The sequence below is a fragment of the Haemorhous mexicanus genome, chromosome 18 (assembly GCF_027477595.1).
Source record: "Haemorhous mexicanus isolate bHaeMex1 chromosome 18, bHaeMex1.pri, whole genome shotgun sequence".
NCBI lineage: Eukaryota > Metazoa > Chordata > Aves > Passeriformes > Fringillidae > Haemorhous > Haemorhous mexicanus.
This window is the reverse complement of record NC_082358.1, coordinates 12583197-12608594: the sequence shown is the minus strand read 5'-3', so window position 1 is coordinate 12608594 and position 25398 is coordinate 12583197. Positions and strand designations below refer to the sequence as shown.

Genomic DNA, 25398 nt, shown 5'->3' with positions numbered 1-25398 from the left:
GGCTTTGTGTGTAGGACATATTTTTTAACAGGTCACTTGCATTTTCTCTTTCTCCTCTCAAATGCCAGCGCCTGGGCTGCTCTTGTATCCTCCTTTAAACTGTTTCTGAGCCAATCCTGTATGCTTCCTAGCAGCACTGCTCTCATCCCTCGACAGGCCATGAAAATCAAAGCAGATTTCATTTGCTTTGGGAGCAGATGTCTTGAGAAAAAGCTTCTGTCTGTTTAGCAGCATGGCAGATTCATTCCTCCAACAGTCAAAAGGCTTTAATTTAGTGAGGCCACACAGTCAGAAATTGGCCAATTGAGCACTCACCAGAGAACCTCTGCTTAAGCCTGATGCAGGACAGAGAAGTACCTGCAGCATCAGGTAGAATACTAGAGCATCTCTCCTTACTCAGTCACAGTGAAGTGTTCTCACTGCTGAACGCCGTTATTGTTCCAAACAGCAAATGCTGCTGCATCAGTTTGACTTTCCTGCAGCCTCCCGTGGGGCTCACAGCAAAGGCAAATGAAGGGAGCAAAGAGGGAACAGGGGTCCAGACTGCCTCAGGCGCAGCAAGGGCTGAAGGTGAGCGACTGCCTTATGCAACACAGGACTGCAAATCCTGCTCTGGTCGTTTGCCACTTTCCTACCAAGATAAACAAAACATGTCCCTACTCAGTTTGTGCAATTTTCCACAATGCCCTGATCTCTGCAGGTGACAGCCTGGGCGAGGGAACAGAGACAGCTCTGCACACATGCTGATGGGATTGCAATACACAATTGTGACAGGTGGGGATAGTTTTCAAAAACTATCTCTGTACCAGAGGATTTGAAATGTTTCTTACCTGAGGCTACCTGCCAATAACTACTGCTATTCTTTGCAGCTGCAAGCACCTTCAAAATAAAGGCAAAGTTCCAGCTGAGTGTGATGTTCAGACTCCAGCTCCAGCATTAAGGTATGTGAAGAATTCATTCAACCTACTACTGCATCTTGTTGAACAAAGATGATTTGTTTTCATGCCCATAGTTCCTGGACAAACCTTTGGCTATACCTAACCAAAGACCTGCCTAAACCCAGATGCAACACTGTGGGAAGTCATGCCACAGTGACATTAAAGAAGGCATCACAAGGAGCCAGCTTTGTGGCTTCAGACAGATGGATCAACTGGGAATCCTAGGCAAGGATGACCAGAAGGCTTCTGCACAGAAGAAGCTAAAGGGAGGCACTCTAACACAGTGAATTTAGCCATCACTAACACTTATCGAGTGCATCACTAGGAAAAAACCCCAAAGGTAGCTGTAATTCCAGTCTCTGCACTCCCTGTCTTCTAAGAACTTCCAAAGGCAGCTTGAATTCTTCACCCTGATGCTGGCATGCTCAGAGTGACATTGGAAGCCACTGCTGGCAGTCGCTGCTATCTCAGCCCCAGCTCCCCACGCTGGCAGCAGCAGGAACGGCTGTAACTGGATCCGTCCCAGCCCGGAGAGCCCGGGCAGCCCCACTCCCAGCCCCACTGCACAGCGGATTTCTGCCCTGCACACTAACTATAGACTTGATGAAACATTATCATACATGAAGGACTAATTAGGTGTGCTGGGCCATTAGCCATCTCTGAACATTGACTGATGAAAAACGTAATTAATGGCAGCTTTCATAAACAGACTGCAGAATGGAGAATTGAATTAAAAGGAAAACAGCTGTTGCTAATGGAAATAAGGGCCATTTCTTGATTAAAATATCTGCCTGTCTTTCCGTGGGAGTTTTTCCAGAGTGGTGGGCTGGAAGAGTGTAACGAGATCTGGGAGCAGAGAATCTGCAAAGCTTCCTGCTGAAGAAAGTGCAACTTCTCTGGCTGGTGAGTCACAATGTTTTCCTTTTGCAGATTGGAGCAGGGGAAAGAACCATACAATTGCCTTGTTCATCTTGCTGCCAGTCTGAAGAGCTTTATAAACCTCGGGGATCAACCCTGACATGTAGGAATCCAGCTCAGCTTTAACATAATGTGATATTTCATTTTACATGAACCCACAGATATAGGAGGGTCTAGAATTCAAAAGCTACTTGCTCAGGCCCTACACAGTAGCACTGAGCTCTGAATCCAGGAGGCATCTCCACAAATCCCACTTAAGCACATCTATTGATTCTGACACCAAAGTGCAGCAGGAATACACAGCTGAGAGCATCCATCAAAGAGAGACTTCCACCCAGAGACAGCCACTAGGGACTCAGTAAGAGTTTGGTGACATGAGTGAAAAGGTTTGAATGATGGAAAATGTCAGAATCAAGATTTTTTTCAGGTCATGAGGCCTTTCCTTCATGCTGTGCTGACTCTGATTCCCACTGACAAGAAACACTGCAGGATAAACCTACAGTATGGAAGAGTTAACATCCAGATTTTCATAGGGACTGAGCAGCACAGCTTCATCTGCCTTCTGTGGCAGAAATCACACAGCAGTGGGGTGAAAGGCTGCTTTCTGAGTTTCTGAAGCCATTTACTTCTACATTTACTTCATTTAGCATAAAAATTTGCTGAGTTCTTCCAAGTGCCCCTGGGACCTGCATGTCAGTGGACGTGGCCTTCTCAGTTTTACCCTGTGTGTTTGAGTGTGTCCCCTCCAAGGCTCAAGGATGCTTTAGTGTCTCTTCATATAAAGTCTTGAATGACAGGGCTGATTCCTTGGGAGGGCACGTGCTGCAGATGAATTCTGGTGCTTCACTGTCGAGCTGCTCTCTGTGGATCTGCATCCCTCTGTGTACCTGGGGCAGGAGAGCTCTGCTCTGCTGCTCCAACTCCATCAGTCTTCTCTGCCTTGTTGAAAATGATAGATCTTTCCCATCAGTGATGCCTGAGAGCTAAGCCCTGCAAACCCCAAGCCCCACAGAGCCTGCTGACAAGGAAATCCATGCTCCATCCCACCCGTGCCCCGAGGAACGGAGGCGCATGAAAGGCTGCGCTCAGGCTGCATTATCAGATCCAAAGTGGAAACCAAAGAGAGAGAAAGGTCTGAAAGGTGAGCCAGATGGGAATGCCTCTTGCTTTCACCTTTGATCCACATGGTGCTTTGATGTGGTATTTCAGTCCTTCAGACGAGGTAACTTATCCCAGTCTGCAGCTCATGGCACCTCTGATGGATATAAATGAGGCAGCAAGCCGAGCTCCCGGGCTCTCGCTGAGGCACTGCCAGTCAGAGGCATAATTCAGTCCCAGCTCCTTTCCAGTGCCCATTTTTTTTCTCTGCCTGCAGAGTCTAAAAGGAAATTCCTTCAAATAAATACAAAAGCACTTGATGTTCATCTAATGGCATTTCAGGGAAAGGAAGCATGAAACCACACAAGTTATTCATCTCCATAAAATGGTTTTATCAGGACCCAGAACACAATTCCTTAGCCTGAGGTGGTCTGATCTTCTTTGTGAGACGTAAATACATGACATTATGTGCAGAATGGGTGCTGCTTAAGAACCCAGATAGACACAGAGCAGGCATGTGGGAATGATCAGCATAAAATATTTCCTTTTAATGATGTGCACACTTCTGTTCCTTTGAGGGAGAACAGTATGTGCAGGGAATACTTCAGCACATTTTTCTAGTGATATGGAGGTCTTGATCTGCTGGTGAGGGCTCAGACTCAAGTGTTATTTGTGTCACCCTCAGCCAAAGGTTTGCTTCTCCATTGCCCTGTGCATGGGAAACCCTGTGCCCAGGTTTGCCAACAGCAAAACAGAAACAAAGTCCACGTCCATGTGCTCACCATTTGGGCAATAACCCAACCTGGAAAAACAGGCTCCAAACATCCTGGGGTTTGCTCCTCTCTGCAGTCAACACCAGAAATCTGTCCCAAAGAACAGAAAGAGAGGTATTAGTTTAAACAAGAATCCCTCAATGTGCACATGAAACAAATCCTGGGAAGGGAGCAAAGCTGGAGCTGTTCTTACTTGCTTCCTCCTGTACAGGCTTTAATTGCACATTATTCATTAATCCTTTGCTCTTCTGAGCAAACAGATCTGTTTCAAGACACTTGTATTACATAAAAAGCCAGAAACCTTTCTGGATGAGTGTGTATGAACACATTCACCCAAAGGAGCACTGCTGGTCCTCATTTCCCTGTGCAAGTGTTGTGCTAGAGCTGACAGAAATTAGCATCTGTTGTGTGGCTTTGTTGGGCTGGTTTTGACATTGGTTTTACAAAATCCACACGGGAACCCCAAGATAATTGCCTGGAACACTCTCAGGAGTGGAACTTGGAGGGAGATGGATCTGCAGGACTGCTTGGAGCTACAGGAGCCATCTCACTGAGGAGATTCCTCCTGTCAACCCCCAGCATTTTGTGCCTGCTGTCACCCCCCTGTGTTTGCTCTGCTGTCAGACCTCATGAAGATTACATATTCAGTTCTGGCTCTACAACTGCACTGACCACAGTGATATGGTTTCGTGATCATTAATGGACAGCATCATTCTATCCTTGGGCCATGGAAACAGGAAGAGACTAACAACTGTGCTGCAGGAGATGGCAAATTCTCCTTGTCCAGGGGTTTGATCTCTGTAACACAGCTGCCATCATGCTTAAAATGGGAGAAAAGTTATCCAGAAATGAGGAAGAGAAAGGTGAAGAAGCAAATGCAGGGAGCACAGAAATGTGTTCATGGGTCCCTGTCACTCTCAGGCTGCATGCTCACGAGAATCAAACACAACTGTAGCTCTATTCTTCAGCAGCTCTGTTGTTTTCAATTCAATAGGAATGAATCCTGGTCCCACAGGGAGGAGAACAGGGTAACTGGTGCAGCAGGGAGACCTTCTGAGCTGGATCTGGAGCCAGACTAACAACTGGCCAAAGTTGTCTCTGATAGAACAGTGCCAAGACCAGCTCAGCGTTCTTCAGCTCCCCTGAGCTTCGGCAGGGACAAACCTGGCTGGGCTGTGCTCAGCCTGGCTAAGCCAGCTGTGGCAGGGCCCAAGCCCAGCAAACCCATCAGCCTGGCGGGCACTTGCCAGCCTGACACGTCTGAGTTCGTGAACTGCAGCTGGTGCTGGCGCTGGGTCCCATTTTCCCTCGACATCCTGAGCAAATCCAGTCAGGCCTCACCACAGAGCCTGGGAGACCGTGGGCAGGAAGGGATCAAATTTTCCAGTTTTGCCTCAAGTGTGTCACCACATCAGCACACAACTGCTTCGCCTCATGCCAGCGTGTTGTGTCACACCTCATATTTCACAGGATAAAACACAGCCCAGTGATGGGAGTCCCTTCTCTTGCAGGACTGCTGGTATTTATGGAGATAGCCATTAGCAGGAAGCCAGGGTTTAGGGCACGCAAGGGCTGGTGGTGGCACAGAGCCCTTGCTACTGGTGGGTGGGATTGCTTTACCTCTCCCTGAACTCCAGCCAGGCCACTCAGCACATCTCCAGCCACAAGAAGTTTCCAGCTGTTTTGGTTTGAAGCACCAGAGGAGGGGGAGAAGCGGGGGAGGCTCTATCAGCTCTTCCCAGGGAATGTGGTTCAGTTCCTCGCACCTCATCTTTGGTCAGGAAACTGAGATGGGGATAGGCAAAGCTGCTGAGCCTACTTAGACAGAATACCTCAAGAAAATATGCAGAGCCAAATTATGTCTCACTAACTTCTCCCAGCCCAACACCTTCCACAGTTCTGCTGCAGGGAAGTGAGGGCAGCACTGGGACCTTTTCCTTGGCCCTGCTACGGAACAGCTCCTGGGCTCTCACATGCTCTCAGTGGTGGGGAAAGCCACTGCTGGGAGCTGGGATACTGAAGCACCAAGAACAGCAGATTCAGGCAGATCCCAGATTCCACGGTCCTTGTGCCCAGTGTTTCCTGCTGCTGAGTGATTCTGACAGCCTCTTCTATGGATTTTAAGAGGGGCACAGTGGAGAGAAGCCAGGGTGAACATTCCCATGCAAGGAAAATGAGGTGGCTGTGTCAGAGTAACTGGCACAAACTGGATCCAGCCCTCCCTTGGGAGCAACAATTCAGCCACGGGTGTCTGGTTTTTTCCTGCAACTCAACTCAGGGTTTCAAGAACCCTGAGCACTCTGTGGTCAATGGTGGATGTACTCCAAGCATGGGAAGATGTGGCCACCTCTGAAAAGCACAGCCAACAGGCCCTGGACTACCTTTCCCAGCAGGGATACAACAAGGGCAGCACAGCACAGAGATGGGGGCACACACCCTGCAGAGCACAGAGCCTCCCAGATCAGCCTAAAAAACAGCAGCAAGGAGGTGTAGGGTCAAGATAACCCTCTGCCCACTCTGCCCACCGCTGACATCACCCACATCCTGACATCAGTCACATCCTGGTCCTCTCCCAGCAGTGGGGATGGCTGGGGAGCTCAGGGCAGGGTCATTGAAGGAGGCATTCACTGTCACTGCAGAGCAGCTGGAGCCACAGACAACAGCTGAGGGGTCCTGGCCCAAAGCCAGGCACGGGGACATCAGTGGGAGGTGAGCAGAGGAGTCTGGGCTGCATGAGCCATCCAAGATCAGGCATCCATGACTCCAGAGGGATAAAATGAGGGTAGCTTGCAGAAAAAACAATTGTAGTGTTTCAATCCACCAGGCAGCAAAACACCACCCAGCCCTCCTTCAATCCCCCACGGTGGGATGGGGAAGATGATTAGAAAAAAAGCAGAGTCATGGGTTGAGACAAAGAAAGTTTACTAGGACAGGAAAGGAAAGGAAAATAATAATAATAATGATAAGAAAATACACAAAACAAGTGGTGCACAGAGCAATTGCTTACCACTCACTGAGCAATGTCCAGTCAGTCCCCAAGCAGCACTCACCACCCCCTGGCTAACTCCTCCCATTTTTTGGTCCAGCATGCTGCCACATGGTCTGAAATATCCCTTAGGTCTGTGGGATCAGCTGTCCTGGCTGTGTCCCCTCCCAGTTTCTTGTGCCCCCTCCAGCCTCCTTGCTGGCAGGGCAGCATGAGAGGATGAAAAGTCCTTGGGCACTGCTCAGCAACAACTAAAACATCAATATTATTCTCATCCCAAATCTAAAACACAGCATTGTACCAGCTCCTAGGCAGGAAAAAAATAACCTTCCTCCAGCTGAAACCAGGACACAGTCAAATCAGCATCACAATCCCTTGCCTCAGTTTCTTCAAACTGGGGACAATAGGATGTGTTCCCATGAGGCTCTGGGGAGTGGAAGTTCTCAGATAGTGGAGACACTGTAATTCTTTTATCTGGGCAACAGGAAGAAAAGAGAAAGGAATAAAAACAGTTCATTTCTTGGAGCTGCTGTTCTGATGTTCCTTGCAATCCCTCTGTTTTGATTTCAGATGTATGGTCTGCTCTGGGTTTTTGGTCTTTTCCCCACTGTAATGCTATTTATGGCAGAAAGGGGATTTCATCATCTCCCCATGGCCATTCACAGCAGCTGCTCTTGCCCCCCTCCCTGCCCTGCTCTCCTTGGTCTAATAAACTTTTTTTGCTTGGTCCAGTTTCCTTCCTTGCACATCATCTCTTACATCACCTCTGTACTTATCTCAGGTTCTATCACTTCCTATTTCCAAGCACCCCTGAGAATAGCAATAAACACCACGAACAGCAGAGTCTTGGCACAACACAGCAGCTGCAGGCAGTGGTTCTAAGTGACAGAAAACCAGCCTGGAAATCCAACATTTCTTCACCACAGGACACCCACTTGGTAATAACTGGGCACCAGTTCATTAAGAGAATCAGTCTGTACAGTTCCTCACCCTACAGAAAGATCTAGGCCAAAAAAAGTGAAGATTTGTTAAGCAGGACCCCACTCTTACGTGCCCTCTGCTGCTCCCAACTGGCATTGAAATTCCCTCTTTTCAGAATGATTTATGGCTAAATGCTATCATTATAAAGCAGAACCAGACTACTTCTGTGCAAGATAACACTCATTAGGCAGACTTTCTGACTTGATTTTTTTCACTGTTTCATTGATTATTTTTACATTGTAATGTGCAGAAACCTATTCATGTCTTTATTAGCCTGACTTGTTTCCTACATTTATGGAAAAGATCTTTCTTTGATAACAGTTGTTATTGCTGGAATGAATGTCAGACCATGATCTGCTGTATTCATCTTTCTGAATTGCCTTCTCTAATTTTATTAGTTGAAAAAAAAAAACCTACCTAATTTAAAGAGATAAAACCTTCTGGAAGTGGAACATTGCCACTAATTAGGATAACAAGAACATAGGTATGAGTTGCTGGGGATACTGGAGTCAAAGCTTCTTTTTCTAACACAAGAAGAGACATATTTTTCTGGAACAGTCTTTCTTCTCCTACTGAAATTCTGCTGCTTTGAGGGAAATTATTGACATTAATCTCTTTATTCATGATTCCCTTAGGAAAAAATGCTGACCAGGATTCAGCAGCTCCAGATTCAGGTTCTGGATTTGCTACAAATACCCTGTACGACCTTGAGAAAGCCACTGCTGTCCTGTGACTTAGTTTTTCCATCTGTAAAATGGCAGCAATGATGAATCCTGTGTTTTATTGCCAGCTCCTACATTACACATATCTGCAGAGAACTGCTCACTGAATCTCCTCATGCCTTGGCGCCTCATCCCTAAAAGGGGAATAATAATATTTCTCTTGTCTACTTATTTTGACTACATTTTGTTCATGTTTGGATGTACTGGGAGTACTGTGGGAGTCTGCCCCAGGATGCAAACAGCACATTTCTCTTCTCTCTTACTGCAGGCAGGGAACTGTTTGACCCTTGAATGTCTGCTCTGTTGTCTGTGGTGGTTTGACCTCTCAGGGAAAGCTGCTCTGTCAGTGACTGAACTGACTGACTTGCACTGAAGCACGAGGGAGGCACTCACAGCGGGCACTGTGGTAGATAAATTGCAGGGTAACATCCTCACTATGGTCAGCAGCAAACATTTAAGGGACAGAACATCTTGAATCCACACTATGTCTGCACATGAACATCTAATTACTGCCATACCTCCAGCCCCACAACCTTTGCTCTACTAAAAACCACATGCATGATGCTAGGAGTCCCACCTGGATCTAAAATTATATACACCTTACAAGGAAGAGACCACTAACACATTTTTATATTTGATAGCTCAGTTTAAAACTAGAATATCCTCACATGACTACTGGAGAGAAAATGAGGGTAAGCAGAGATATAAATGTCTACAATGAGCAACCTTTTATCTTTGCTGCAGAGGTGACCTACACCATGGTGACACAGAAGATTTAATATAGTGCCCAGCTGAGGGAAGGAATTTTGCACAATATTAGATGACAGAGTTGTTCCATTGTTTAAGTACCACAGGCATTATTAGTCTGTCACGAGACTGGGGTACAAATTCACAGACTGTGCCTCTCACATCTGCCTTTGAACAAGGTTGCCTGTGTAATTATGTATGTGAAGTATGTCTGCCTGTAAACACCAAATTCATGCAGCTGAATTTTGATTAAAAAATTCCTCCCAACCCTCCAAGCAGACACATCAGTCTTCACTGCCTATCCAGCTTAAAGTAGGACCTGATTCCACCTGGATTGATTGCATTTCAGTAGCAGGGGAGGAGTACAGACACATTTGCAGGATCCATTCTACCATTTTTCAGTGTGCAGAAGAGCAGCTGAACTCAAGGCAACACTTGACATTGAGCAAAAAAGAACAGAGCCCCTCTAGAGATGTGAATTTCTTTCTCTTTATTAAACATCCATTATTTAGTGTCTCTGCATGACCAAATTATTACTCTTTTTCAGATGTTTTTCTGGAATTCCCTAGATTCCACAATCTGCTGTTAAAATGCTGGTACAGTCAGATCAATATGAAAAGCCAGTTTGTTCAAGAGCAGTTTTTCAGGCAGAGTTACAGAATATCAGCTGTTTGAACCCAGAGAAAATAACAGCTCTCCTCTGTTTATGTTTCCAATGGGTGCATTCAGATTATAGCTCATCAAAATGAAGATATTATGGGCAACTATGTCTCATTTTCTTGCGAGGAAGCTGGAATACCAAGAGCTGGTTGAGAAACCAAGGGACTGAATTTTAAAAGTAGCACAGGCAGTTCTTCTTCCCATCTCCCTGCCCTGCAGCACCATCTACAGAGATGCTGTCAGAATCACACTCACTGCAAACCTCGGGAAGCTCCGGTTCCCCGGACAAACAAACCTGGCTCAGTGATTAACCTGCTCAGGAAAGTGAGAGTTAGACAGCCCTAAAACCTGAAATCCTTCTGCAGCAAAATGAAGGCAAGAATATGATCAATTTTCCCAGGAGCTCCTCAGTCCCTGTGCAGAGAATGCACCTCCAGCAATGACAGAGGTAACCCAGACACTTTGCTGGTTTTTTTCTCCGGAAACTTTCCTGCAGAAGAACTTCTCTGGCAGAGAAGTGTTCAATCTGCAAAAGGATGGTGGGATTTTTCAGGGCAAAATGCACTTCACGGTCCATTAATCCTGAATTTGGCACAAGCTGATTGCTCAGGCTTCAAAAGAGTGCAATATTTCACCTCCTCCGTGTATCTACTCAATTACACAAGATAAAACAGGGGATTGACCTTCATCTGATCACTGGAGCAGAAGTTCTGCTTGCCCTTCACATGGCCTGGGCACCCAAACAGTGATACAAGGACAGGACCAGAGTGAAGGAGTTTCTAAGCACAAGCAAAGGAGTTTGCAATTTAAAAGCTGGAGTTTGAAATATGTCTCTGATTAACTTGCCATTAAAAAAAAAAAAAGTATGCTTATCTATTCACCTCGAAATAGAATGTTCTTCTGAATATGGAGTGTTTTTTTCCACCAGAAGCCAGATCCAAATGCCACAGTAGTAACTGGAAAGTTCCCCACCAGGCCCTGGCTGTGGGAGGAGGTGGGTGCAGGAATGTGCCAGTGCAGGCAGCATTGCTGTCTCCTGCCTCTCTGGGAGCAGCAGCAGAGAACAGGCATTAAAAAAGAGATAAAATGCAAAGGAAGACACAGGCTCCAAACCTAGAGCAGTGGGCTTAGGCACAGGCATGCAACAGCCCTGAACACTGCCAGGACACACTGAGGAGTTGTATTTAGGGATGTGTGCTGTCTTAGAGGGGAAAATATGATCTGGGTTTTTTATGATCAGATCAAGTCCAACAGTCTAATGTGGTTGTTTGCCTTTGCCATGTCTGTAGGGAGGACACACCAGGACCCAATTCCTCTGATGGTTGAGCATATTCTCTTATTTCCAGCCTATATTTATTGATTACCAGGCAGAGCAGAACTACCAGCTCTTATCTGTTATGAAAACCTTCCAGAGTCATCAGGTTAGTCCAGCACTGTCCACCTTCAGTAAGTAAATCCATGCTGCCTTTTTGGCCAGTTCTCCCTTCCATCATGTCTGCTATTATTATTTCTTGCTAAATTTATCCCAAAGTCTTGTATTTTATTTGGATCAGACTTCAATCATTTTTCCTCTTTTTAAAAGCTGGAAGAATTTTTCCAGTTCTCAAACTGTGTTGTGTTGCTCATGCAGGGATGCTGTTACAGAGCCAGATAGAAAGTGCTCTTGGATGTCTGAGTCAGAAATTAGAATATTCCAGCTGAAAGGTGCCTGTAACGATCATTTAGCCCAAATCATTGTCGCATTATGATCTTGATGATTTGTTCCACTTGCATGAGGTAATTTCTGTCTCCATGCATTCATTTCCTCTGTGTACATTTCCACTACATATTATACATTCATTTGTGTCCTGCCTCCCCCCCTTTCACCACCTCTCCCCCTCCTCTCCTTCCTCCCCTGCTACGTATGCCTGAAGAACATTTTGCTATTTGTTTTAATTTCCTTTGCTAGATCTACCTTAGCTTTCCTTCTGGCACCTTTCCCTTTATGCCCACACTTCCCAACTTCTAAGACGTAGTTTTCTTTGATTAATCCTTTTTTCCATTCCTTCCACTCCCTTTGCTTATTCCTAATATCCACTTTGAAGTGGTTATTCACCAAGTCTGGACCCATTCCTTGCAGAGTTTTATCCCTCTGTGTACAAGTCCCAAATACTTTTATAGCCCCTGCCTAAATTCCAAGCCTGCCCAACATCCAAAACTTCTTTTAAGTTGGCAAAATTCAGAAAGCAAAATATGCTAATTGCTGCTGTGTACCAACTTCCAGCACATTGGGGTTCCTACTGGGTTCATGTTCTCCATCCAAATGAGATATTCCAAAAGGTTTTTTCTAAAAGATCACGGTGAGACCACTAATGGCAGGAGAAATTTCTCTTGACCTCCAGCCACAGCAGCAGTGCCAAGAGAAGGCAGGAAGGTCATTAGCTGTTCTCATAGTATAAAAATTGTTACAGTAGATTAAAAATTAGCATGAAGAAATGAAGCACACACATATATTTTTAAAGGCTCTGTCAGGCAGCCAAAGTGAAAGCAGATTTCAGCAGACCACGAAGAATGAGCTGCGTGCGTTAGGCCTTGCGTGGCTGGAGTTTATTTCCTTGCTAAATTCCAAGTTTCAGGTCTCTCCCGCTGAGGCAGAAGGGCTGCTCAAGAAAACTCCCCAAATACCTTAAATTAGCAGAGGGAATTTTCCCCCCCTATTTTTCACGGTACAAGTTTGCCCAGGCTGTTCAATAAAGGAGATAACATTTCCAGAAAACGTGGTTGTGGTTACAGTCCCTGTTCCACCACTGTGTAAATCCTGCCTGCTTTGGGAGGCTCTTGGGAGGGTTTAAGCCAGGGAATGTCCTGCTGATCCATGGGCAGCAGCTCCCCTGGCTGTGCTGGGCAGTGGCCACTGCTGTTCCCATGGGGATCTGTCGGCTGTCCCCTGGAATAAAGGCATGGGATGCACTGGAGGGGGCCCAAGGCTCGTGTCACATCTGCCCCACACTGGGACTGACAGAGCAGCTGGGAAAAGTCATTTTAGTCACCAGGTTGAAAAGTCTCTTCTGAAAAGTCAACCACCATATTGTCGTTTTAAAGGGCTTGTTCACTTTCAGGGAACATCCTGGATTGTTGGGAATCAGGAAAAAAAAAAAAAGCCACTTGTCATTGTTTGAAAAACAAAAAATTGACTGGAAGTGGAGGGAATGGCAAGGAAGGGGTGGGAGGGACTCAGAAGGAAAAAACCAAATGGGATGTAGGCATGGACAGGGGATAGATGATGGGTAGGACTGGAGATGGACCTGAGGATGGATGGGACATGGACATGGGGAAGGACATGAAGATGGACATGGGAATGAGCATGGGGTTATTGTGGGGCTGGACATGGAGATGGCCGTGGGGATGGACATAGGGCTGGACAGGGGATGGATGTGGGGATGGACTGGAGAAGAATGTGAAGATGGCCGTGGGGATGGACACGGACACGGACACGGGGATGGACACGCACATAGGAGCACCGGAACTGTGTTGTCGCGGCCGCGGTCCCGGGCGGAGCGGCGCGGGCGGGCGGCCGGAAGGCGGCGGGCGCTGCACAACGCGGAAGTGCCGGTGCGGGCCGGGGCAATGGCGGCGCCCGGCGGCCGCGGGGGCCCGGGCTGGGGGGTCCCGGTCCCGCCCAGGGGCGTCCCGGCCCCGGCCCTCTGAGCGCTCCCGCTCACGGCCTTCTGACGGGTCTCCGCCCCGACCCTCTGAGGGGCGGCCGCCGCGTCTGCCGCGGGCCCCGGGCTGGGCTCGGGCCCGGCGGGGCGGGGGGCCATGGCCACCCGGCGTCTCACGGACGCGTTCTTGTTGTTGCGGAACAACGCGGTGCAGAGCCGGCAGCTGCTGGCCGAGCAAGTGAGTAGTTTCGGCTCCTCCAGCCCTCTGAATTCACGTAGCATGGCTGCTGCGGTGAGTCTCCTCCCTTCATCCTTCTGTACTCGCCGCGCCCCGGGCTGCCGGGCCGTGCCCGCCCTGCCCGGTTCCCCCTTCCTCCGAACCCTCTCCTCAAGCCCCTTCCCTCCCCGACCTTCCTCCCTCTGCCCGTCCCTCCCCTCCCCGGTGGTTCCTGTTTTCCCACTCCTTCACGTAAAAGGAATAGAAGAGATCTGCGTGTGCTGCTCGCTCCGTGCACAATAAATCAGTTACTGTTCTGACATCTTCGTGGTAGCATTGACAGGAGGGGTTTGATGCCTCCTTACCTCCAAAAATAAGTAAATTCATGCAGCAGAACTCTTCTATTCACCTCACTGTGGGCACTGGTAAATACACTCGTGTAGTTTAGTCCCATTGCTTAAATTTCTCCATAAGTTGCTCTGATGTTCATTGCCCTTTTTATTTATCCCTAAATACAAATAGTATTCAATCACATCTGTGAGAAAAGGGATTCTAGATTCTAGTGTAACTCCTCTGTACAGAAACTACCAAAGTGACTGCTTCAGAGGAGTTTCTGTAACTTTTTCTAGGTTTTGAGCTAGTCAGGCTGTGATGGACTGCTTGGCAGCTCAGCTCTGCTCAGGTTTTCACACTTTCTGTTTAAACTCATCATTTATTTGTCACAGCCACCAGTAAATATCTGCTGGCAGTCTCATCACTCTAAATAGCTTTACATTAATGATTTTTGTTGGGAAAAGCAGTGCTTCCTGTTGCTGGCAATGGTCTTTGTTCATTGCTAACTTTATTACACCTATGTCTAATAAGCTGTGTATTAAATTGCATTTGCAGAACAGGAAATGTCAACAGTAATTTGAATTTTTCATGTGTACTTTGCCTCTGCATTTAGTCCTTGTTCATTGTTTTAATGTCACTTCTGTAGATCCTTGGGTTTTTTAAAATATCACCTAGAAAAAGAGAATATTTTTAAAAAGTTTTATATTTAAAAAATATCACCTAGAAAAATATTCCAAAATATTTTGAACTCACTACTCCTGAGCAATGAAACTGCACTTTACTCAGCAGCCAGTGCAATAACATTGAGCACCTGCATTAAATATTTATTTGCAGTGTTTGTTAACATTTATTGAAGGTTTTTGCTGGGCTGCTCACTCAAGTGCAGTGGAGGCTCTCAGTGACTGGGAACTATCTGTGTGTGCAGGGGGTGAAAGGAGTCATTTCTGGCCCTGTGGGCATTTCAGAGTCCCACAGGTGATCTGCAGCCAGCAGTGTGGAGGTGTCTGTGGGCTGGTTGTCTCTCATGGGTTAGGTGCCTGCTGCTGTGTTTCCCTGGGGTGGTGCTCCCAGGCAGAGCTGCTGAGTGCCACCAGGCCAGGCTGGCAAATTCCAGCCCACAGCACTTCAGCTTCCCTGAGTTCATCTCCAGCTTTCCCCTTGAGAAATCCTTTGCTGTGAGAATTCTGTCAAGAACTGCATTCTCAAACTCAGACAATCAAAGCAGCATCTTAAACAGTGGAGTCCTGTTCCAAAAGCTTGGGGAATCTCCTAAGAGATCATCAGCTGCTGCTGCTTTGTAAGACCACAAGGATTCTGTCCAATTTTAGGTCTGACTTTGTTAATCTTGGAGTGAAATATCCTTTTGGTCACACATCCCCTCCCCAGGGCAAGGACTGATGAACAGAAGGTGCAGATTCGTGTCCTTGTGTATTTTTTCAGGTCCCTGCAGGGTTAATGTTCCCTGAAAGCAGAGCACAGCTCGAGTGTGTGCAGAAGTGACTGAACATTTGCTTTTGCTTTTTGTCCTTTGCTGTCTTTGATCCAGTGAGAACTGGGGTGCTTGTCAATAAATGTCCTACAAAAGCTCCTCTGTGCCCCCTCAATCATAACCAAACCCAGTGGATGCTGAGTGCTGCAGTCAGACTGCCCTTGCTGTCATTCTTCACTGGATTCTATTGCAGCTTTTCTGCCTGACATTTCAGCATTTAGAAACTTCACTGTGCAATTACTTTGTAAAACAAACCAAGCTCTGCACTTGATCTCTTATGTTCTTGTTGTTTACCAAGGAACTGAAATGTTTTTTTTAAAGTTGGTGTATTAAGCAAAATGCTGACTTAAAATGCAATATCATGATGTATTTATTGATTAACCATGTCTTAAAAGCCAGTTTGTTTGTTCTTGGTAAACCATCATGCTTTAAAAAGAAATCAGTATTTTCTCAACTGACCATGCCCTATATCTGTCCTATGTCTCTTTTTTCCCTTTTATCTTTTGCTGTCTCTAACTGGATGGGGCTGCTGGGATCCACAAATCACTTCAGGAGCTGGATGAGGTATTGTTTTTCACATTTCATTCTGCCATGGTGCATCAAGCCTTCATCACTGAGCTAAAATAGTCTTTCTTTATTCTGCTAGTTTGTAGAATTTCATTGTATAGGATGAAGTGTCTTTGCATAGAGAAACCAGGCATTTTGTGATGTTATATTATAAACAGATAAATGTATGAACCAGTCTGACTTATTGTGGGCATGTGGGGTGAAGTGACTTTGCACAGTGAAGCCATAAACTATTCTTCATGCTGTGCATAAATTATGCAAACTTTATTGATCAGGAAATAAGGTCAGGGATAAAGAAATTATCAAGAAAGAGTTGCTCAGGAAGAAAGGGGGATTGTTTTTTAAAAAGGGATGTTGTAGGGAACCACAAAACTTTCCAGGCCTGATAAAGGAAAATTACAAATTTGGGAGAATCTAGGAGGGGAAGTGTTTGTATGAAAGCTTTCCCAAGTAATTAGTTAATGTTGTAAGTGGTATTATTGATGATCATCTGCAATACTGCCTTGGCTTTTTGTGTTTAGCACAATTTAATTATCACTAAATAAGTAATTTAACCATTTGAGTTGCATGTCAGTTTGCAGGAGTGTTTGTTCTTCAGAATAACATTGTTTGAGAACAAGCAGTTATAATAAATGTTTTTTATGAGATTTTCCCAAATGCAGTTTTCAAACTTGCCAAGCCCAATATAAACTGTGCTGCAGCATTGGCTGTGAATTGTTGTCTGATAGAAATGCACCAACATGAGAATTACTTGAATTCTCACTGCAATACCACCTTTCCTCCTGGGAAATTTGCTAAGAATTTATTCTAAGAGTAACTCTAAGCTTTCAGATGCTGCAGAAGAGGGAGGGTGTGGGTCATTCGCACAGAGAGCCAAACCAGGAGACGAGATGTTTGACCATGAGCAAACACATCTCTGAGGTTAATTTCTATGGGAAGGCACAGATGCACTTTTTCTGGTGCTCAAGGGTTGGGATGTAATTAGCACCAGCTAATTGGCTGTCTCCTTTCCCCTGCAGCTGGCTGATGACCGCATGGCCCTGGTGTCAGGGATCAGCCTGGATCCCGAGGCTGCCATCGGCGTCACCAAGCGCCTCCCTCCCAAATGGGTGGATGGGGCAGACGAGGTGGGTGCTGTGCCCTGGCACATCCAGCTGACTTCCCATCCAAGGATTTGTTACTGTTGTCACTCCCATTCTGTCAGTGTCATAGCAGAAATAGAATTGGAAGAAAGATTCAAATAAGAATTTTAGTTGGAATTTTTGTTTGAAGCTGGTGAGGGGTGTAGTTGAACAGACCCTAAAATGGTGGAGATGAGCAGTTCAGTGTTTGAAAACAGGAAATGTTAGTGTTTTCTAGCAGGAGAATTTTTCTGTCTCTTCAGTCTAGATACTTTGCAAGTTTTGGAAATATTTGGACAAATGCAAGGGAATGATTCTGGAAGCATCTAATTAAAAACCTTTTCCAGTATTTGGAATGTGAAGCTATTCTTGACTTCCAGAAAATACTTTTTTTAAAATGTACACTCAGAACACATGTTGGCTCATCAGTTTGTGTGGACAGAACCCATTGTGCAGAAAGATGCTTAGTTTCCTTTTACAGCATAATCATCCTTACAGATTTATTTTTAATTACTTGGTTGAAAGCATGGCATTTAACTTCTCCTGTTGAGTTGAGGCTATTCCATTTCTGACAGAGTTGAAGGTGTGACCTGAATTTCCATTTATTTTTTGGAAGTTGGCTAAATCTTCTAGCTGTGATGCTGTATAATTATAAAAATGTTATTCTAACTTAATGAAGCACATTTGAAAGCAGCATTTTTGTCTAAGATTAATGAGTAGGTTTAAAAGAGTAGCAAACTCAATGTCTATTAAAAGTATCAGTTTCTTAGTCAGCTTTTTATGTGGCTTTTAATAATATTTGATCTGCCTTTTATGTTACAGATTCCTCTCAATGATTTTTGTCTAAGATTTGTCAGAACCTTTTCCCCTGAAGCATGAATTAATTCCCTTTCTTCCTGTTGGGCTTTCTTCTTTTAGATTCAGTATGATATTGCCAGGGTTAAACAGAAGATGAAAGAATTAGCCAGTCTTCATGATAAACATCTAAACAGACCCACACTGGATGACAGCAGTGAGGAGGAACGGGCAATAGAAATAACAACCCAGGAGATCACACAGGTACAGAGGGCTTTGGGTCCTAAACCTCCAGTCTGGCACATCTTTAATGCTTTAGGATGAGGCAGTGGTTTGTTCTGAGCAAAGGATTTATTTTGTGATCAGTTTTGGAGCGAGCCAGAAGTCCTGGGTTCTGCTCTGGACTTCCCAACAAGTCACTTAAACCTCCCTGTTCTTTCCCTTACCTGTTTGATTTTCTTCTTGGAACAGGATTGGGAGATTATCAAATCAAATTTACAGTTATCTCAGAGAAACCTGTATCTGCAGATGTCTATTCTGAGGCTTGCAGTCCAGCTAATTATAATGAAGCAAGTGTCTTTGGTCAGAGGGAGTTGTGTTACTCTGCTGCCTTGTTAGCTCTAAGTTATTTGTTCATTTGTGTTCTGTTTCCACGTCTTTTCAAACATTGCATGGGGCAAATTAAAAAAATTACTTTAAAAAATATAGAAATCAAAATATTAGTCTTCAATGGGGCATTTTGCAAAGTGCTGTTTACAGTGTGTGCTGCTGCATGATTTTGCACTGATGGAATTGTTCTCTCAGTTATTCCACAGGTGTCAGAGAGCAGTGCAGGTGTTGCAGAGCAGGTCCCGTACTTGTACCGAGCAAGAAGCACGTGTTCTCAGGAATGTGGTGTCTTCCTTAGCACAGGCCCTTCAGGACCTCTCCACCAACTTTAGGCATGCACAGTCTGACTATCTCAAACGTAAGCATAAGAGGGGAACAGTAATGCATGGGCCCCTTCTGTGGAAAGCACTCACTGAGCTGTGCTTGTTCTCTAGGTTGGGGAAACTGAAGCACAAGGGTTAAGTGATGCACACAGGACTAACTAGAGGCTGGAATTGGAGAGTTTGTGGTTCACAGCCCATGTTCAAACTTTGTTCTAATTCGTTTTCTTGTTGCAAAAGAAGAAATGTCATAGTTGAACATATCAACAAAACCATAGTTCATCCATCCACAATTTTAATGCATTTTGTTTCTCAAATTGGGGTTTGCAGAGCTGCATCTGTCACCCTGGTGAAGCAGCCATGATACCTGCTGCAGATGGCAGGCTGTGATAGATCTTAAGAGCTAGTCTGTGATAAATTAAAATTCTGCATCCATAAACAGATTGGAAGTGGAATAATTTCTGTGTAAAAGTAAAATTTTGTTCTATTCTGTTTTAAGCTGAGACAGATTTTTTAAATCTTGAAAGAAACCCACAAAAACTGTATTTTTAAATTTAACATTGATATTTCTTCCCCCTGTGGTATAAATGGCACAGGTGGAACTGAAGATCACAGTTCAGACAAGGATTGTTCCCAAGAGAATTTGTTACAAAATAGCCTGGAGTGATCACGCTTCAAGGCTCTTAACCTTCCTTAAGTTTTTTAACTTCATGGAACATAACAACTTAAAAATCACTGATTTAATCAGTCTTGCAAATCTGGTTGAATTTGTTATGCTTTTCTTAAATAGTAAGCCTGAGAGTTAAAATGTAAATATTTGATTGATGTAATTTACTACCCAGATTTTCTTTTTTGTGCCTTTCTGTCTGGTGCTTCAGACCTTACCCTGATTATAGTGTGCTTAATATCATGCTTAAACATAGTTTGTCTTTTACAGGTATGAAGAATAGAGAAGAAAGGTCCAAACACTTCTTTGACACCTCAGTCCCACTGATGGATGATGGGGAGGATGATACCCTTTATGATAGAGTAAGTTAAGATGTTATTACACAAATTCAATATTAATTGCATTTTCACTTCTCAGATTCTAAATATCTGAGTTATGAAATCTTTTTATGCTTTTGATTATTTCCATGTCATTAATATTAGTTCAGCATGTAAATCTTCTGTTTCAACAGGGTTTTACAGATGACCAGCTGGCATTGGTGGAGCAAAACACGCTGATGGTGGAAGAGAGGGAACGAGAAATCCGTCAGATTGTGCAGTCAATCTCTGATCTCAACGAGATATTTAGGGACCTGGGAGCAATGATAGTAGAACAGGTACATGGACAGCACAGTGTTAGTGAGAAATGGGACATGCCATGTAGTGTGAAGGCTTCCAGACTCACTTGTCCTAAGTTACTTCTTCATGCTCAGGTTTCCTCTGCTTGAAATCTGCCACAAGTGGAGTTAATGAAAATAAATTAATAGAAATTCAACTCATAATGTGGGTTAGACTTAAAAACCAAAAAACATAGAAAGCCAAAGTTTACTTGGTTATTTCTCCCAGAGATCAGTTTATATTGAATTTGTCAGCCAAAAGCAGCTGGTCTGGAATTAAGATGATTGTAAGGGATGTGATGTGAGATGGTGGCAGAGCTGCTGTTAGGAACTGGGCAAGGAATTTGCTAAATGAAGTCTCAACTAGTTCTGCAAAAGTTCACTGTTTACATAGCTCATGAGCTGTTTGCTGTGAGTGTTGTTAATTACTCTGCTGCTTATGATAACATTTGCTTTATGAAGTTCATTTAGGTTCAATTTGGTGCTTGTTTTCTCCATTTTATTTAGGGAACAGTTCTAGATAGAATTGACTATAATATTGAACAGTCATGTATGAAAACTGAAGAGGGTCTAAAACAACTGCATAAGGTAAGCTGATGGAATACTTAAGCCACTTTGCACATCTAACAAGCTTTTCTAATTAAATAGCTGTTAAGTTATTCAGTCAATTTTCAGTTGGACATTGTCCCTTTTAGAAATTCCTTCTGTACAGTATGAACTGTCCAGCTGTACTGTAAGAGGAGCTGCCCCTGTAACTTCTGGTAATGTCATGCTTGATGCCTCGAGTTGATTTCTTCAAAGACTTTCTGGGCATCCAACCAATGTGCTTTGATATTTATATTGCTGACCTGGTGGGACCTGTCTGCAATTCCTGCTCTCTTTGAAAAGCCAGGCACTTGGGAATAGGGCTGGTTATTGGGTACCTCACTGCAGATTTTAGTTTGAAAACATTATCTCAATCAGATGAGCAGAAAGAATAATTATTAATGTTTTCTCTTACCATCTGACACTTGTTAGATGTTAAGTCCAACCTTTTGCTGTAATGTGAAGTTTTGCTATGAACACCTGAAAAGTTTTAAAAGCATTTATCTCAACAGGATAAGAGTTTTGTGATCATTTTGTTTTGGTTTTATTTTGAAGGCTTATTAATTAAAAACAAAATGCAAGCTTTGTTTTGTTTAGCTTCTATTAATAGATTTTAATTTGGCTTTTGGAGAGTTTCCTCTATGTTGTATCCTATTAATTCTCCTGCAAAAAGGAGGAGGGGGATGAGAAAATATGGTTAGAAGAAAGAAGGAATGAAGTAGAAAACTTGAGAACCAATTAAAAAATAAAGCTTTCAGTTATAATTGAAATTAAATGAAAATGCACAGCTGACCAAGTACAACAAATGTGCCTATTAAAAAAGGAATTTTGCTTTCAATTTTAATGTCCTTCAAACATGATACAGGAATCTTACCTCAGCAGACATGTCTTTAACATGGGTGGATGTGACTTCAGTGTGCATTTACCTTCCCTGGAGCTTCTGGTGCAGATCAGAGTTACTGTGTGGGAGTTGCCTGTAATATACATTGTATGAGAAGTCAGGTTACCAAAGAACAATTTGAAATATGTGGACTTCACTAACACTAAACAGGAGTCTGTACTTCAGCCTTGCAGAGACCTAATTATTAACTCTTTCCTCTCTGTTTTACAGGCAGAGCAATATCAAAAGAAGAATCGGAAGATGCTCGTTATTTTAATTTTGTTTGTTATAGTAATTGTCCTTATTGTTGTTCTTATTGGTGTAAAGTCACACTAGGTTTCGCTTCTTTTTCTCATTTTTGGAGTTTCTGTGAACTTTTTTCCCAATGTGAATGGATGGACCTGCACTCCAGAAAGCTGCCTTTGAATGTACGAGCCCTTGTGGTGCAACGTCTGTGCAATGTTTCTGTAGAATTCTTCAAAGTACAAGTTTGGTGGTCTGTGAGGTGTTTGTAAGGATTATATGGAAAATGTCAGGAAATTTGATGCTCCCACACAAAAAAATTTCGTGCTCTATGCAGAGGTATTTTGAAACACAGTACTTAAGAATAATTAAAAATTGAAGTTTACCAGTGACTACAGTAATTAGTGTGTTACTGTGAACAAAAATGTGTTGTCTTCTATATTCTTATGTCATTATTGTTACAGGCTTCAAATTTAAACTATGTTACTGGTTCAGTGGGACTGGATGTCAAAAATTGATCTTAATGTAAAATTTGTTGAGACGCAAAATTGTTTGATTGAATGCCCATTCTTCCAGACTCAAAAACTCCACAGAACTGGATAGGCAGCTAAAAAAGAAGGCTTTTAGCAATCAGAACATGATCCAACCCCTGTGATCTTAATTTAGATACTGCACCATTACTAAGAATCAGTGGTACTTGATCTTGTAAATAACAAGATGTAATCACTGGCATAATTTAACATGTTTAGTTAATTAAAAAATTGTCTGAGCTTGAGTAATCATGGGAATGATTTTCCTTCACTGGGATGATCATACATTTTTTTCATGCATTATTTTTTTAGTTAAAGTGCAGACATTACATTAAAGTAGTGAGGTTAAGCTGAAAAAATGGAGTAGAAACCCAAAAAGAGAATCTCTCTGGCCTGCTGCAGCGGGTCTTGGATGTTTCAAACTGTAGCTGCTGTATAAGTTGTTTATTTTACAATGCATTTGTCCATATGGGTTTGTATAAGGAGTGGCTTCACTACAGTAGATACTACATCCATTCTCCCTGACAGAAAATTCTCTTTCAAATGTCTTCCTGGGAGAGGACATGTTTGTGGTCTTTTACTGACCATGAGAGGTGTCATGCAAGTGACATGTTACAAGGCCTTCAGTGGAGAATTTGGGGTTTTCACTGCTTTTTTCAGTGGAGAACTTTGCTGCAGGCCGTACAACAGAAATTAAGGCACCATATAAGTAATAGAATACATTAATTTAATTCAGGCCTGAAGTGATGTGCAATTATAGAGGCCTTGTCTTAATATTTTTAATATTGCTTTTTATATGTTTGGTTGTTTTTTTATTTCCCCAAAGGGACTGTAACTTCCTTCGTTTTCTGACTGATACAAGTGCTCCCCACAGACCTGCTCTGCTCCAAGCCCCAGAAGTGCAGGTTCACAACATTATGATACTGAAGTTGCATCTGTTGCCTGCCCTGAGTTTCTTTACTCTGTGCTCAAGAGGACTTGAGACGTGGCTTTAAACTGACCATTTTCAGGGATGGACCTGAAAGCAAAGACTGCAAAAACATGAAAGCCTTGGCTTTTTGTGGGGCTTATGAAAAGCTTTGTACCACTCTTGTTACCTCTAGAGAAAGGGGATGTTGAACCACCAAAACTGCCAGTTCGAACTCTTCGTGGAATTCATGAAGTAAATTGGTGAAAGGAAGAATGAGGCTTGTGTTGGGTGTGCAGATCCCCTGTTCTGGTGATAGATCTTTCAATGATCGTGAGTAAAACTACTGTCTCCCTCGTGCTGGCTGCATCACTTGGTGTGAAGCAGCAAATGGCTATAATTTAATATACTGTATTTGCAACTTTCTCTCTAACATGAGATCGTGTTATTTATTTCTGTCTTGACCGGTGCTTTTGACATTTTATCATGGCAGATGGTTTCAAAGAAGTAATAAAACACTTCCAACCTAATTGGGCAAGAATTCTTTTTTTATTTAAATTATAAACTGAAACATACTTACGTGATGTTAACATGTTTCTGTTCTTCATAATAAATGAAAGTGGCAGTGATGTGAAGTATCTTTTTTTAAAAAGTAACTTTCTGTAGCACAATGTCATTTGCATTGTCAAGAGTTATTTCCCATGAGTTATGCCCACTGTCTACCCAAACTCTGTATGAGGAAATGCATTTTTAATGAGGTTAAACTCAGATGTCAAGTGTCCTATGTAACTTGAGCTGGAATTTATTGAAGCTTGAATCTTTTGAGGAAGAAAACTCGGGACGGGCTGGATTCTAAATAATTGCTGGTGTGTGGCTTATTCTGAGTCAGTCTGAATAACTGTCAGCAGTTCAGCCAAACCTGATGCTGTTCTTTGTGGGAGTGTCCCCACGAAAGAGGATCTGTCCGTGCCTCTGGGCAATGAAAGCCCAGAAAAGCCACAGCAGCTGCTGCCTCCTCAGGTGTTCCAGGAGCTGCCTGGGCCTCCTGCCTTTGCTTCTGCCCAGCCCTGGAAATCTCTGTGTGCTGCTGCAGCCAAAGTTGGGACCCTCTCTCAGCCTGGGGCTTCTTCATGAGTACTGGATTCTTCTCAGCCTGTATGGAAGCTCAGATTCCCTACAAAAGAACAGAACAGCATTGCTAAAGCAACTCCCAAGGATTTGTGTCTCCTCACCTGGTGGGAATGGCCTGTAAAGCTGTTGCTAGTACACAGTTTCTCCATTAAAATGCATGTGAGTGTGCAAAAAAATGAGCTGCAACTTGTTAACAGAAATTAATTACATGCCAAAAGGACAGTATTAAAAGCACTGTAATAGCAAATTTATTTTTACTGCAAGTTTTCTCTAGAAAAGTAATGTGGAAGAATTGGTTTTTCTCTTGCTGATTTTTGGAATGTGCTAAAAATTGGATATCTATCCTTAATGCTGTGGTCACTGCCTAGATTGCATTGATTTAAGGTTTGCTCTTATGAACCACAACACAAAGGAGTCTTAATTCTAGCTTAACTGTTTGGAAACTGCTTTTGGTACAGCCTTGCAAAACTTAAGTTCTTGGACAGGTTACAATGAAACTGATTTTATTGGAAAAAAAATTATGCTTACTATTTTAAAAAACCCAAACCAAACATCCACCTTAAACAAAACTCATTAAAGCAGGGAATTCATTATAATTTTGCAGATTAATTACAATGGATCATGTAAGATTCTATTTTACTGGCTTAATTCCATGGATACTTGTAGAGGATCAATAACTGGAAGACAGGTCCTTGCTGCAGCTTCTGCTGAAGCTCAGACAAATAGAAATGTTTGCAGCTGCTGTTGGTGGGATGTTCTCAGGGCGTTTCTGTAGATAAAATTGATTTCCTCAGCCCATTCCCTTCACAAGGACCCTCCTCTGCTGTCCTTAACTGCAGCAAAGGATCGTGGCTTAGGTGAGCGTTTCCTACTGTTTTATTTGCT

The 25398-nt window shown here is 43.6% G+C and overlaps 1 protein-coding gene and 1 long non-coding RNA gene across 5 annotated transcripts; both read left to right on the top strand.

Annotated features, from left to right (window-relative positions):
* The first annotated feature begins 692 nt into the window (after positions 1 to 692).
* LOC132335859 (uncharacterized) lies at positions 693 to 12555 on the top strand. Its single transcript, XR_009488751.1, has 3 exons — positions 693 to 774; positions 870 to 1841; positions 9711 to 12555. It is a non-coding gene; the product is annotated as an uncharacterized LOC132335859 (long non-coding RNA).
* An 873-nt stretch (positions 12556 to 13428) lies between these two features.
* On the top strand, positions 13429 to 23912 carry STX16 (syntaxin 16). Of its 4 annotated transcripts, XR_009488712.1 has the most exons (9): positions 13429 to 13756; positions 17090 to 17197; positions 18110 to 18250; positions 18791 to 18953; positions 19853 to 19944; positions 20094 to 20237; positions 20745 to 20825; positions 21934 to 22130; positions 23302 to 23912. XR_009488712.1 is itself a non-coding variant. In XM_059862396.1 (8 exons), exons 1-8 carry the CDS (start codon positions 13622 to 13624, stop codon positions 22036 to 22038), a joined length of 969 nt encoding a protein of 322 aa, XP_059718379.1. In that variant the 5' UTR covers positions 13429 to 13621; the 3' UTR covers positions 22039 to 23912. The 4 variants fall into 4 exon arrangements, 3 of the variants coding, with proteins under 3 accessions (XP_059718379.1, XP_059718380.1, XP_059718382.1); XM_059862396.1 differs by having other exon boundaries at positions 21934 to 23912; XM_059862397.1 differs by having other exon boundaries at positions 13431 to 13702; positions 21934 to 23912.
* Positions 23913 to 25398: the final 1486 nt, after the last annotated feature.